The 14,217-nt window shown below is 34.4% G+C and overlaps 1 protein-coding gene across 1 annotated transcript; it reads right to left on the bottom strand.

Moving 5' to 3' along the window:
• Nucleotides 1-4,271: 4,271 nt before the first annotated feature.
• Nucleotides 4,272-14,013, bottom strand: LOC150018348 (olfactory receptor 52Z1-like). Its single transcript, XM_090267294.1, has 2 exons — nucleotides 13,954-14,013; nucleotides 4,272-5,303 (listed from the first exon to the last, which is right to left on the bottom strand). The coding sequence occupies exons 1-2, from the start codon at nucleotides 14,011-14,013 to the stop codon at nucleotides 4,272-4,274; spliced, it is 1,092 nt and encodes a 363-aa protein (XP_090123420.1).
• Nucleotides 14,014-14,217: the final 204 nt, after the last annotated feature.

Here is a 14,217-nt window from a genome sequence, read left to right as displayed (position 1 = left end):
TGTTTCTATTGAAACGATGTTTCTCTTCAGATAAAGAATGAGCTCCGATCATGGCAACCGTGAGAGCCATGATAAAGGCCAAGGCAAGGATCTTTATGTTTGGCTGAGTTATATTTGTGTTTATAGTAATGATGTTTCTTTCAAGATGAAGAATCAGCTCCCCTGGGATCAAGCAGAGAGAGGGCAGAGAGGACCAGAGACTCCTGGGGAGAACCCAGGGTGGCGGCCCCGAGGGGAGAACTAAAGGAGCAGCCGAATGGGCACCAGTGCCAACCCACTCCCCACATTGCAGGCAGGCTGCTCCCCTCCAAGTGACTTATCTTTTCAAATTACAGTTTACATTCAATGTTATTTTGTGTTAGTTTCATGTATATAGCATAGTGGTTAGACAATGATGTACATTACAAATTGTTCTCCCTGATATTTTCAGTACCCACCTAGCACAATACAGTTATTACAGTATTTTTGTAAACTTTAACTACTGATTTGTACTACATAATGTAATTATGCCATACATATTTTATTTAATTAATTTATTGATGGACATTTTGAATACTTCAATTTTCTTTTATTACAGGAAGTTTTACAATGAGAAACAATGTACATACTTCCATGTGTATTTGAAAATTATTCTCTAGGATAGTAAGTACTAAAAATACTGTACCAAAATATTATTTTTAGCAATAATGTTTGCTACACAATTTTCCTCTATAAATTTGGCCAATTCACACTCCTGCCAATTGTAACCTCCATATTCTTTCTTTTATTTAATTTTTAGAAATAATTTTAATCTTATAGTAAAATGAGACTCAGTAATTTTTAAAAACCCCTCAGATACTCTCATGTGAAACCACTTATTATAATTGATTGGATGAAATATATTTTAATTATTTAGGGTATAGCATTTACTTTATTGTGAAATTAATATACATCATTGAGGTATAGGTACTTATAAGTTTTGATAGCAGGAAACAAATAATACAGGTCTCTTAATTTTTATCTAATAGTCTTTTCAATATACAACACTATTTTTTCTTACAACCCTAAAACTACCTAGCACATGGTTATGCATAGAATTGTATTTAAAAACTTGCAAACTTAATTGGATTTTCATAATTCACATGTTTAATTTTTTCAAAGACAAAAACTAAATGAAGGCAAAAAGGGAGACTTTATAGCTTCCAATATTTGTATAGGTCTTAATAGTAAGTAATATGTTATCACATATTTTGTTCTAGCTAGTGTAGGAACTCAGCTTCAAGCAGTTTGTTACTTGTAAAAATAAGCATTGTGCTTGGTATAAAAGAGGCACTTATTTATTATTTTTATTTTTACTTTATTGTATTTTTTATTACTATTTTTTCTCCTATACCGTCTTCCACCTCTACTCCCACCTCACAATCACCACACTGTTGTCTGTCCATGAATTATTTCTCTCTCTATTTTTAATTTTTTTTACAATTTTTGAATGTATTAATGGTAAAGAAATAAATGAAGAATAATAAAATGAATCAAATAAAGAATGACTATATGTTATTTAATTATATATAATTTAATCTTTAATCTTGGGAGAAAATATTTTACCTGCCATGAGCCCACATTTCATATAATAAAAGAAACTTCATTAACTTAAAATTATGATTTAAAATTTTAGGCATATAGAGTACATTTAGAATTTTGAAAACATATTTCTTATCTCTGGCTTTAATTCAAGTATGTCTGTTCCCACTCTTCTTTATCTTATTTTTTTATTCCACTTCTAATTACCCATGTTCTTTAGCACATTCACTTTGATGAAAGAGATATCAACTAAAAATAAAGGCAAAAATATGTGAACATCAAAATAGGCAACACTTACTGCAATAAATTAATAAAATAAATTGATAGGGAAAAAAAGCATTTGGAGGACAATGTGACCATTAGCATCAGTTGTACATTACATAAGTAACATTTAATTACTTATAAATATCTTTAAAATAAGAACTTCAAATACAAAATATACATTTTGACCAATGGATGTTGAATACACAATTGCTAGTGCTTGTGCTTCAAAAAATAAAAGTTTTATTGATTTTTTTTTGCTAACAGAAGTATATTGAAACTTTTGCATCCTAGATTTTACATTTCACATACCAGTACAACTATTTAAATGATTACCTACATGATTAACCCAACATTTGAGTTTACAAAATTTTACCTACTATATTAGCTCCTAATATTTATTAATAGAGTTACATTATATACATAAAATATATTTTACTGAAACCATTAAAAAATACATATTCTCAATATTAAGATAATTCTTCCCAGCAAAATACAGTTGAAGAGAGGTTAGTGGTTGAATCTACAAGTGAATGAACAAGTGAATGAATGGATAAATGAGTGGCAAGGTTGTATTATGAATTGAGAATAGAAGCACCATGTTATCTTTGGACTCTTAATGAATGTTGAAGTCTAGTCTTCTGGCAAGCAGCTAGTACTCCTGAAACAAGAAGCCCTCTAGTTCCTGCCTAGAATTACAATATGATCGACACATCTGTCTTATTTTTATATGGATTTATAAATGAGGAGATGCTCATATCATATTACCTTGTTTGATAAAGTTGTGCTTATTCTTTTTCGTTCTGAAAGCATTCTCTGCCTTCCTGCAGAATCTGTAGGATATACAAAAGCTTAACTAATAATTCATTTTTGTATTTCAATCCCCTATCATTAAGCAAAATAGAGAGTAATTGTTTTCATAATGTCAATTACTGTCTTTTGGAGTATGCATTGATCATCTTTATACTGAAGAAGTCCCTTTGTGGCAAAACACAATGACCATAAAAAAATTAATAACAGAGATGACCACTATTTCCTTCACCATCTATGTGTTTGGCATTTTCTTTTATACAAAGCATTGTTGCAGAATGCTTCCATATTCCATTTAGTCATTCTGTCATTTAATCTAATAACTGAAACAATTTAAAACTTATTTTAAAAAGTACCACACTGATAATAGCTTTATTACACGATAGAATATAGAAACAGCCATATACATTTATAAAGAGAATGAATGAGTATTTTAAGGCATTAAATCCAATTAATTTAACCACTAGACTATGTATATATTTACATTATATTCATGATCAACCTTTTAACTGTTTGATGCCAGGGAAATAACTTAGTTCTATTTTTAATCAAGAGGAGTAGGAAAAAGGGATCACATTGCAGAAATTATGGCAGATAGGTTTATAGATGATAAGGTGTATGGCAGGTGCTATGAAATGCAATTAGAAATAATGTTTGGTGTGCAAAGAGCTAAACTAGAAAAATTCCATGTGCTTGTAGAAAATAGCCAAATGAATCCAGCGAACATAATTCTGACCATTTGCCATGATTTTCTCTCTTGAGCATTTCTGTGATAGAATTTCATCACCATTTAACCAGAACATTAAGGGACATAACATACTGATCCAGGTTTAGCAACCTGACCCAATGTGGGGAAGTTATATTTTTTGTCCTATAATCATTGCAGTTGGGACAGAATAATATCATGAAATCCATTAGGGAAATCCATGCTCTCCTGCTATTGAGGCCCTGTAGCAGCTTGGCTTTTGTTTTTCCTGAGTTAAAGGTATTCAAAGTTTCCTTGGATGTCAGGACATAACTTAGAACCTACTTTTTTTGTTTACTTAGTCTAATCAAAGTAGATTTGTATTGTGTCCAACAAAAAGAACCTTTATTACACCAAAATATTAAAGGAGATATAGTCTGGAAGCATAAGGATTAATTTCTAAGAAGAAATAGAAATGTGTACTTTAACTATAAGCCCTATATAATGTAAGAAGAAGTCAGGAAGTTTGTTATGCAAAATCATTAGCATTTATTGATTAGTTAAGGCACTTACCTATCAACAAATATTTATTAAATTATTTGCATATTCTGGGTCTTCTAGATGTAATGATGAGTTTGGGATCAGAACCAATCCCCCCCAAAATCGAGTTTTCACTTTGTCCTATGTCAAATCGACACAGAAGAGGCATTGTGTATTATTTAAAAAGATATTTAAGTTCCCTATGCTGTGATAGTGATATTCCACTATTAAGTACCTTAATATACTGAGATAGTTCTTGATGGAACCTAAGCAGTTCCTTTAGTTTCCTGTTTACTAGTATAAGGAAGATAGCATGTGGAAATATGAATATTTGAAGCTCTATCCAGAGGTTAGGTGTTCTGGAGAATGGTCTGCCCAAATTAATTCAGATGACATTTAAACCTGGTCTTCCACCCTAGACTCGCCTGTTCCTTGTTGTTCTGTACTCCTTGGAACATTTTGAATAATTACAAAGCCCTAGTAGTTTCATCCGTATCTGTTTTGTCTTTATTCCATAAACAATGGGGTTCATGGTAGGTGGTACCAGTAAGTAGAGGTTTGCCAAGAGAATAAGGGTGTGCCGGGGCACATGGTTTCCAAAGCGATGGGTAAAGAATGAAAAGAAGGCCAGAGTGTAGAATATCAAGATGACACATATATGAGCTCCACATGTTCCAAAGGCCTTTTTCCGGGCTTCCATAGATGGTAATCTAAAGACTGTCCTCAGGATTACCCAGTAAGACAGGGATATAAGAAGAAAGTCCAGCCCTGTAGTGAGGAGAGCTGCAGTGAGCCCATAAATACTATTAAGGGCAATGCTATTGCAGGCCAACTTGGCAATGCCCATGTTCTCACAGTAGGTATGGCGGATGATGTTGCTCCGGCAGAAGTGCAGACGGAGGATGAGGAGGACACCAGGGGTAACTACAGCCACACTTCGAGCCATCAGAGCCAGGGCCACCTTGCCAATGAGAGAGCCTGTAAATAAGGTTGCATAATGGAGTGGTGCACAGATAGCCACATAGCGATCAACAGCCATGGCCAATAGAACAGCAGACTCAGAGAGAAACAGAGCATGAACAAAAAACATCTGTGTGAGACATGCTCTAAATGTTGATGGGGAAGGACCCTGCCAGAAGATAAGAAGCATTTTGGGTACTGTGACAGTACAAAGAAGAACATCATTGAATGCCAGCATGGCTAGGAAGAAATACATGGGTTCATGGAGGCTCCTGTCCCAGGCTACCACTGCCACAACTAGGCCATTGCCTATCACCGCCAAAAGGTACATGAAGCTGAAAGGAATGGAGATCCAGATTTGGAAGTCTTCTAATCCTGGGACTCCAGTTAGTAGAAAGACAATGAGGGGAGTGGATGTATAGTTGGATATTGTTACAGAGAAGTAGCCAAAGTCTGTTACATGAAAAACAGAGAGAAAAGAATATAACTAATAGTAGAAAATGAGTCCTAACCATTGACTTTTGCATGATGAAGTAGGAGAATAAAATAGATTGAGATAAATTACTAAATAACTAAATTATTATAAACAAACTACTTCTTTTTTATGAGACATCTTGTTCTCCTTGAAAAAAGGTGTTAGAAAAATTAAGAGTTGAATATTTTATTTTTGTAAAGCTAGTTGCTGTATCCACATAATTTATGTGTAGGAGTTTCAAACTTTTTACTGTACTATGTATATATGAGTAGTTTTTGCCTTTCTAACTTGATAATAAATTTTCAAGTCTCAAACATAACTTTTTCTTTTTTTATAAAACTGGATAGAATTAATATTCGTCTTCAATGGACAGATTTAATGGGAAGAAATGGATTGGTTGGTAGACTGATATATAACTAGAGCCAGCATGAAGACTCCAGTTCATGTTTCCCACCCCAAGGGTGTAAAATATGGCTGCTTGGTCTAATTTTTATACAATAAAGAAAAAGGTTTTATTCGACTGTCTCTCATTTGAACTCTTGAAGATGATGGTTGAATTATGTGAAATTTAAACTGTTATGCAAAAGTTATAATATTATTTATATCTTAATGAGAATTAACTCTCAAAGATCATAAAATGGAGTCAAAGAAGACAAAAATTTAGAGTATGGAATGTTCTCATTCAGAACAAGAAAGACACTGAAGAATGCCAAGGTTCATAACTATTCAATAGCTATCACTGAAAGCCTTCTGCAGAGTACAGTGACTATAATTTTTATATTCATCAACAAGTGTATAAGATCAACTTTTAGCAATTTTTTATTTTTTTAATTTAATCTTTATTGTATATTTTTATTACCATTTAGTCCCCTTATACTCTCCCTCCCTGCAACTTTTTAAAAATAACATTAGTTCTTACTTTTAATATATAAAAAATTGTAAAAGAAGTTTTTATTTAAAAATGCTTGAAATATAAAATTAACCAACAGGGCTATAAAACACTAATTTCATTCTAGCCTTGCTTATTTAACAATATACAGAGCCATACTGAAATTTGAGGATTACTGCTTGAAGGATTACTGTGGTGTCAAACTTAAATCTTATTCAATTTATGAAAAGACTAGAGTTACTTAGCATCATATCCATGTTTGTTGTACCTAAGTGGAGTTTCTGAGTTTTGTACTGCCTCAGGTTTTCATAAATAAAATTTTTTTCTCATAAAAAAACAAACAATAATTTAATTAGTCAAGTTTGTATTCAAATGCCATACTTTTGGCAAAGACACTACATATGTTTATGAAGATGTTTTGACTGCAAATCTTAGAAAGTTCCAAAGTTATATTAGATAATAAATACTGTACATCTAAAAAGAGCCACTAAAATCTAGAATCTGTGTGGCTCTAGTTTTCATGTAGAATTGTCACACCATCAAGTAGATGAAAAACTACACTGAATTTCAAGATCTCTAATTATCTTCCCTTGAGTTCATTGAAATCCTTTTCAAATATCCCAAGCCTTAGTGAGAAAGTAGGATCCATTAACACATTATCAACACAAATTTTATTCTTTCTCTCACACTGTCTTCTCTGTCTTTCTCTGTCTCTATATGGCAATTCAAACGAAGGAAAAAATTTTTCATCAAAAGGAAAACACATAAAAAAGATGAAATATAAGATTGAGGCTTTGGTTTATTTGGTTTATTTTCATGGCTGTCTTTGCTATGTCACCACCACACAGAAAATATCAACATATTTAAATAGGAGACATACCATATATCAGCACAGGAATGGACTATATAGCAGTAATGATAAAAATAATAATTACAAATATTTATCAATATTTATCAGTGCTAAACATTTTTTCCTAAAAACTATTCTAATCACTTTACACAGATTATCCAATCTAATGGTCACCACTACTATGTGAAATAGATATTGTGAGTATCCCAGTTTTACACAGAAGGGAACTCAGGACTTGAAGGACTGTCCTAAGGCCACATCACTAGTAAATACATGAAGCCTGTTTTAAAATCCAAGGATTCTAATTGCAGAAACCACAGTTTTAACCTCTTATCTAATTTACCTTTTAGATGCATAGTTTTTCTAAATCTTTGGGAACATAAAAAAGCAGATCTCAAGTTTCTTCTTAGTGATATTCTTAGGTCTTAAGTCTTAGGTCTTATGGGCTAGATAGTCATGTCTAGATTATAAGAATTCAGAGAACAGATGAATATATATATATATTCATTTGTATAGTACGTCAATATTTATAAAAACAACTCAAGGAATACCTCTGGGTCGAGAAGTCTTTTGGGTATATTACATGCTGAGTAACTGCTTTGGCATCTGAGAACTGCAGTCAACATTTGGATTAGATAACTAGACTTACCTTTTACAATAACAATTCATGTGTATGGGTACACCACTATGATTAGGAGAGAATTATAAGCTCTGCTTTTTGGTGGAGGTTATATGTGATAACATTAAGGAAAACTACAACCCTATTATCAATTAAAGAAAGTTTGCAGATATATATTTACCTGAGGGGAAAACAAAATTAACCTATTAAATGTTGAATAGCCAGTGAAGTAAGGCAAGTTTATTGAAAAGGTTAGATCATGTCATTAAAGTAAGGAGATTCCTTTAGTGGAGAGAAATAATCATGATGGTATTTGGTATTTTAAAATGCCAGCTGTTATCGTATATAATTTTCTGTCAAAATTAATCATATTTGTACTCTTGAACTCTTAAATTTAATGCCCTCTTATTTCAAAGTGATCTAGTTAATCACCTATTTTAATTTACCAATCTGTATTAATCATGAAATTATTCTGTTGACACCCATGACCTCCTTCATCACCACTGTTGGGAAATTATTTAATATAAGTCAGAAGACACTGAATGTTATAAAACTGTGTTTCCTATTCCATTGATGAACATTCAAAATAGGGTTCTTGAATATGGTATTCTTTTAGAATTTTCCTACATGCCAAAATACATGTTTTAGCCTCATCTTTGTAGTTGTTCTCAAAAGATGGTGTCTAATTATAAACACCCATATTGTTCCAAAACAAAATCATCTTCTCAATTGGTTTTCTTTAAAGTATATATGATTTTTATAATTTTTTTGGCATAGAACATGGCTTTGATTTTTTCTTGTCTACTTCATGGTTCATGTCTCAAATAATTTATGACCATTCATTTACTTCTTTATTTTTTAATACATACTTTTGTAGATCATATGCATTGCTTTGTTCTTGTTAGTATAACAAGATACATCAATGAAAAGAATAAACATGTTCCTTGTCTTAAAAAAAAAAATAGGCACTTTACAGTGAAAAAAATCTTTTTTCCCAAGTAAAATAAGGACATTGAGTTCCAAAAAGGAAAAGTTCTGGAGTGATATGAAATGTGAGAAAGGTAAATAAAAATCTAAACATAACAATTTCAGAAAATATCCACCTGTTTTTCAGAGAATCTGGACTGAAGGTGAGATAGGCTGGCAATAGGTTGCTTAGAGACACATGTGAGATAATGTGTTAAATTTACAAGCTCTTACTTTACCATACAACCTTTTAGAAATCTTAGGAATTTCTCATGTATGTTTATAAAACTATGCTTTGTGAGCATAATGTTGTGGAAATTTTTGGTGGTTTTTTTTTTCTCCCACAGTAAGTATAAGAAAGCATTAATCCATCAGCAAAATATGGGAACAAGGGATATGTAAAGTCCTATCTACCCTTTGAGAGGCTCATGAAGTATTTCTTTCCCATTCTTGACAAAGAAATTGTTGCAAATGAACCTACCTAAAGTGTTGACTTTCTCTATTACATAGTTTAACAACTTCTTGGAGGCAACAACTATTTAAAGTGGATCCTGTCCAAATAAAATGTATTTTTCTTCTACCAAATATTCTTAGCAACACATTTTCCAACAGTTATTAAAATATTATAGCTTACTTTTATTTAAGTTTAGTTATGTAATTTTATGAATCAACAAAATGTTAATCAGGAAATAAAACTATGAGACAAAGAGTACCACTTGGCATGTCAATACACAAGTTAATGTTTGATTTCAGCCTGTTCTGTAATTTTCTGCTTAGTTTTCTAAGCTTTACATGTGTACTTGTCAACAGATTCAAAGAGGTTGGGTCCTATACATGGTAACATAGAATAATATATTTGTAAGTAAAACTAAACAAGATAAAACTCTATCAAGTGAAAGAATGAAAACTGAAATATTAAATAAGATTTCAAGAATGGATAGTAAAAAATCATGGATGACATTCATCAAAAATTAAATTGCAGACAACATGGAGTTAGGTTATGGTGTAACCTATATTGGATATTTTATGTTTTGCATTACATATCTTTTTTTAGCATGTCACTCATTTCCATAAATATTGGGGCTCTCTGACTATATAGAATTATTGAAAATGCACTTTTAAAAAATATGTTTTATTGATTATGCTGTTACTGTTGTCTCAAGTTCTTTTCCCTTTGTTCCCCTCCACACAGTGATATCCCTCCTTCCAGTTGTCCCCCCTCTTAGTCCATGCCCATTGGTTGTGCATATAGTTCTTCTCAACATCTTCCTGTCTACTCCACTTCCTCCTACTATGCTTCTTAATTCCTGTACCATCTCCCTCCCTTTCCCTCCTTCCCCCTGCCTGCTGACCCCCCCCAATGTTCGCCATGCCTATAATTCTTTTCCCACTCTGGTTGCCTACTTAGTTTGCCTTTGTTTCGGTTCCCTAGCTTTTGTTGTTGGCTGCTGTGATACAGTTTTCATTTTAATGTTCATAGTTTTGATCCTCTTTCTCCTAAACAAGTTCCTTTAACATTTCATATAACAGTGGTTTGGATCTGATGAACTCCTTCAGTTTTATTTTGTCCTGGGAGCACTTTTTCTGCCCTTCTATTCTGAATGACAGCTTACTGGATAGAGTAATCATGGTTGTAGGTTTTTGCTTTTCATTCCTTTGAATATTTCATGCCAGTCCCTTCTTGCCTGCAGAGTTTCTTTTGTGAAATCAGCTGACAGTCTTATTGGAACCCCTTTGTATATAATTCTCTTCTTCTCTCTTGCTGCTTTTAAGATTCTCTCTTTATCCTTAATTTTTGACATTTTGATTATAGTGTGTCTTGGTGTGGTTATCCTTGGGTCCAGTTTTGTTGTAACTCTCTGTGCTTCCTGGACCTGTAAGTCTATTTCCTTCCCCAAGTTAGGGAAGTTCTGCTTCATTCTTTTTTCACATAGTTTTTCAATTTCTAGTTCCTCTTCTTCATCTTCTGGCAACCCTGTGATTTGGAAGTTGGCCTGTTTATAGCTGTCCGATAAATTTCTGAGCCTCTCCTCATTTTCCTCACTTCTCGTTTCCTCTTTCTGCACTGGTTGACTGTTTGTTCCTTCCCTGTGTTCCTATTTGATGATTTGATCCCTGGTTTTCTTGCCCTCATCACTAGTTTCATATTTGTTTTTGTTCATTTCAGCAGGACTAGCCTTCATTCCTTCCCTGTCTAGTTTAAGATCTGCTGTTAGTTCTGAAAGCACTTTTATAAGCAAAGCTCAGAACTGTGCTCAGAAAGATTTCCTATCTGCTGCTTCATTAGATTAGAAATTTGCTGTCTGGTCAGCTCTGTCACTGGGATCTGTATCATAATCTGTGCCATCCTGAGCAGTTTTCTGTTTACCTTTGCTTCCTGGGCAGGGCTGTCACACCTCCTATGCTATAGGGGGCAGAGCGTTGTGCACTCATCACAACCAGGTGTTTTCTGTGGGGGTGGGGGTCCAAGATGGATTCCTGCTGTTCAGTCTCCACTGAGAGACTGGGAGCCTCCTCCTCTATCCCCACCACCACTGGGCCTCACGGTTCAAGGCAATGGGTGTCTGCCTTCCCTGGCTTTGGAATCGTAAGCTGATGGGTCTGGTGTGCAGCTGGGGGTGCTCCCCAGGTGCTTCTCGCCTCCCCTTAAATATGGGTGTTTGTGCTTACTGCTGTCCTGCTGCCATCACTGCTGCTGCCACAGATAACACAGCTTGACCTCTCCTCCCTGACTTCACCCCTTCTACCTGTCCAGATGAGTACCACTTCTTTATAACTTCATATGCTGGACTTCCATTTATTTTCTGGAACTTCTGGTTATTGCTAGGTTTGCGGTAGTTGTATTCCTTCTTAGTTGTGGAGGGAGATGGAACGTGTCAGTCTAGGCCTCCATCTTGGCCGGAGGTCTCCCCCATCCTTCAAAAATTTAAATACTATGTAGATGAACTGAAAATACAAATACATAAACTGATATAGTTAATAATAATGGTGAACAGTGTTGATAATGATAATTATGATAATCATAATGACAATACTGATTGTGTTAAGTAGGCCCAAAAAAATCCTTGATGAATTTAATTTTTGTTTCCTTCTTTCTGTGTCTATATTATATCATTAGGCAAAAAGATATATGTTACTGCAGATAGAGAATGCTGACTGTTGTCCTCAAGAGAGGAGTGAGGAAACAGAGAATGAATAGTAATTGTTGCAACAATTGATTTGATAAAAACTTTTTTTGAGCAGGAAATGCCCAAAGAAGAAAATTCCCTAAAAATATTACCATGCAAAATGATCCATTGTTAAATAAATAAGTAACAAGTATTTGAATGGGCATTAGTGCATACATTAAGAAAATAATAGACATTAACTCCGGTACTTAGAAGCATCAAAATTAAAATGGTGCAGGGTTATATATTAATGTAAATGAAAGCAGAAGACAAGGGAGATACTATCTTGGGAGAAATTTAAAATACTACAATAGGTCACTTTTATAAACTTAGTCAAATAAACCTGTGTTTTAAAAATGTCTTAGGTATCATTTAATTGGAAAAATGCAACAATCATCCTCACATTACTCCCTGTTTTAGAGATGTGAGAAATCGTCGGCAGCCGTCCGTCTCGAGAGACAATGGTGTGGCTTCTTAAGTGTCTATCTGCACCGCTGAGAATGGTTGTGCAGTCCGACTCGGGAGTGACACGGTATCTGTCTCCTCCCGTGTTGAATCAACATCTTACGATGATGCTGGAGTGTCCTCTCCAGTGAAGCTGAAGCTACAGAGCCTGGGCAGGGTGATATGGAGGGTCTGCTGTTGCCCATGCAGCAGACCCCCCCCCTCTTCACAGCTGAGGGATCCAAGGGAAAGACGGAGTCAATACAGCTTGGCTTCAGGTGCGCCGCAGGAGTTGCCGGTGTTGACTACAACGTCAAACCGCCTTAGGGACTCCGGCTCCGGATTTTCTGTCGGGGTTTACTCCCTTAGCCTTTCCCCTGAAGAGGTATGCCGCAAGGCAGCGCAGGTTTTTTGGAATCAGAGTTTTCCTTCTCTGATGAGTGTCTTGGAGTATTCAGGCTAACATGCAAGTTATGTGTATTCTTGCTATCTGGATGGTATCTCTCCAGAATGAAGCATGCCATCAATAGTTCATTGTTCTTAGGTACCTTCGAACATGAACTCCTCTGAAGTGGTCCAATCCAGTTCAGCATATGACTGTAGGTAGAGGCTCATAGGGAGAAATATGGCAATTCTCAAGGAAGATATATATTTTTTGTTGTATGACCAAAAGGAAGGAAAGAAGGAAGGAAGGAAGGAATGAAGGAAGGAAGGAAGGAAGGAAGGAAATAAAGAAAGGAAGAACAAGAAAGAAAAAAGGAAAGAAAGAATTGAAAACAAAGTCTCTGCTGTGTTAAAGAAAGGCTTTGGAGAATTAGAAGCCTGATGTGACTTCTATCTGGATATCTACGTAAGCTAAAAACTCCCTTGAAATCCTGATTAAAAAAATTTTTTTCAAATATTATGGCAGCTTCAGGTGTTTCCTTTTGTGCAGTCATACATTCATTGTGAAAGTCCAAAGTTTTTTTAAAAATATTTTTTCAGTAAATAATTACTGTTAAGGACCTCTATTTATAGGTGCTGGCATTACAGTGATCTACAGAATAGATAAAATTACTGCTACAGTGAAGCATCATCAGCAAGATGGATACAAATACAGATAAATATGAAGAAAAAACTGCTTCTTGATAGAAGAGCTTCATAGGCTAGTATTTTATATAAAGTGTTATGGGAATAACTTCCAAGGAGAAAACAGTGGAATAAGATCGTAATTGAAAGAAAGTGTCCATTTAGAGAAGTATGTATATACGTGTGTGACTATGAGTGTGTGTATTTTGTGCCCATGTATGTATGTCTAAGTGTGTGTGTAATGTGATGGGTGCATAGAAAAGCATCAGGCAAAGGGAAGGACCTTTAATTTTAAAGTCTGGGGTAGCTGTGAGACAGAAATGTGCTTTAGCTCGTATGGGCATATCTACAAGAAAGGTAATAGAATTCAAAACCTAAGCAATCACAAAGGAAAATTTATTCATCACTTTTAAAATCTTGAATTCTACACCTGGGCTTACTAACTATGCAGTTATGATATTCAAAGAGACTACTTTTTTATAAAGTAAAGAATATTGTTCTCTATATGGCAATTGAAGTGGGCCATGGAGAAGAGGAAAAGGTTAAGAGTTCAGAGACAAGGTTTGTAACCACAAGTTGTTACACGAAATTGGAGAAGTCCCTCCCCAAACAAAGTTTTGGAATGGTGATGGCAGTTATAACCAAGAAAGTGCACCTACTGGGATGTCACAACATGTTCCAATATAAAGAGAGGGAGATAGCATAATAACCACAGACATGTTTGCAGCAACGGTAATGCATTTTGAAGAAGACCGAATTGATTATCAGGTAAACTCTATTTTAAACTAGCCTCTGCTGTGATGAGAAGCAGACAACTTCTTTTACTCCTTCCATACATGGTTTTACGAATTTCTTATAATTTTTTGAAAAATGGATGAAGTGTAGGAAATAATAAAACGAGAACATCATTGGAGTCTTTGGTT

The sequence above is a fragment of the Furipterus horrens genome, unplaced genomic scaffold, assembly GCF_987537825.1.
Source record: "Furipterus horrens unplaced genomic scaffold, mFurHor1.1.pri manual_scaffold_2, whole genome shotgun sequence".
Classification (NCBI taxonomy): Eukaryota; Metazoa; Chordata; class Mammalia; order Chiroptera; family Furipteridae; genus Furipterus; species Furipterus horrens.
This window is presented reverse-complemented; position numbering and strand designations above follow the sequence as displayed.

Coding starts and splice junctions, on each gene's coding strand:
- LOC150018348 (XM_090267294.1), bottom strand. CDS start 14,013: ATGTCTGTGGTTATTATGCTATCTCCCTCTCTTTATATTGGAACATGT. Junction 5,304..13,953: donor GAACATGTTGTGACATCCCA/GTAGGTGCACTT, acceptor TTCTACTATTAG/TTATATTCTTTTCTCTCTGT.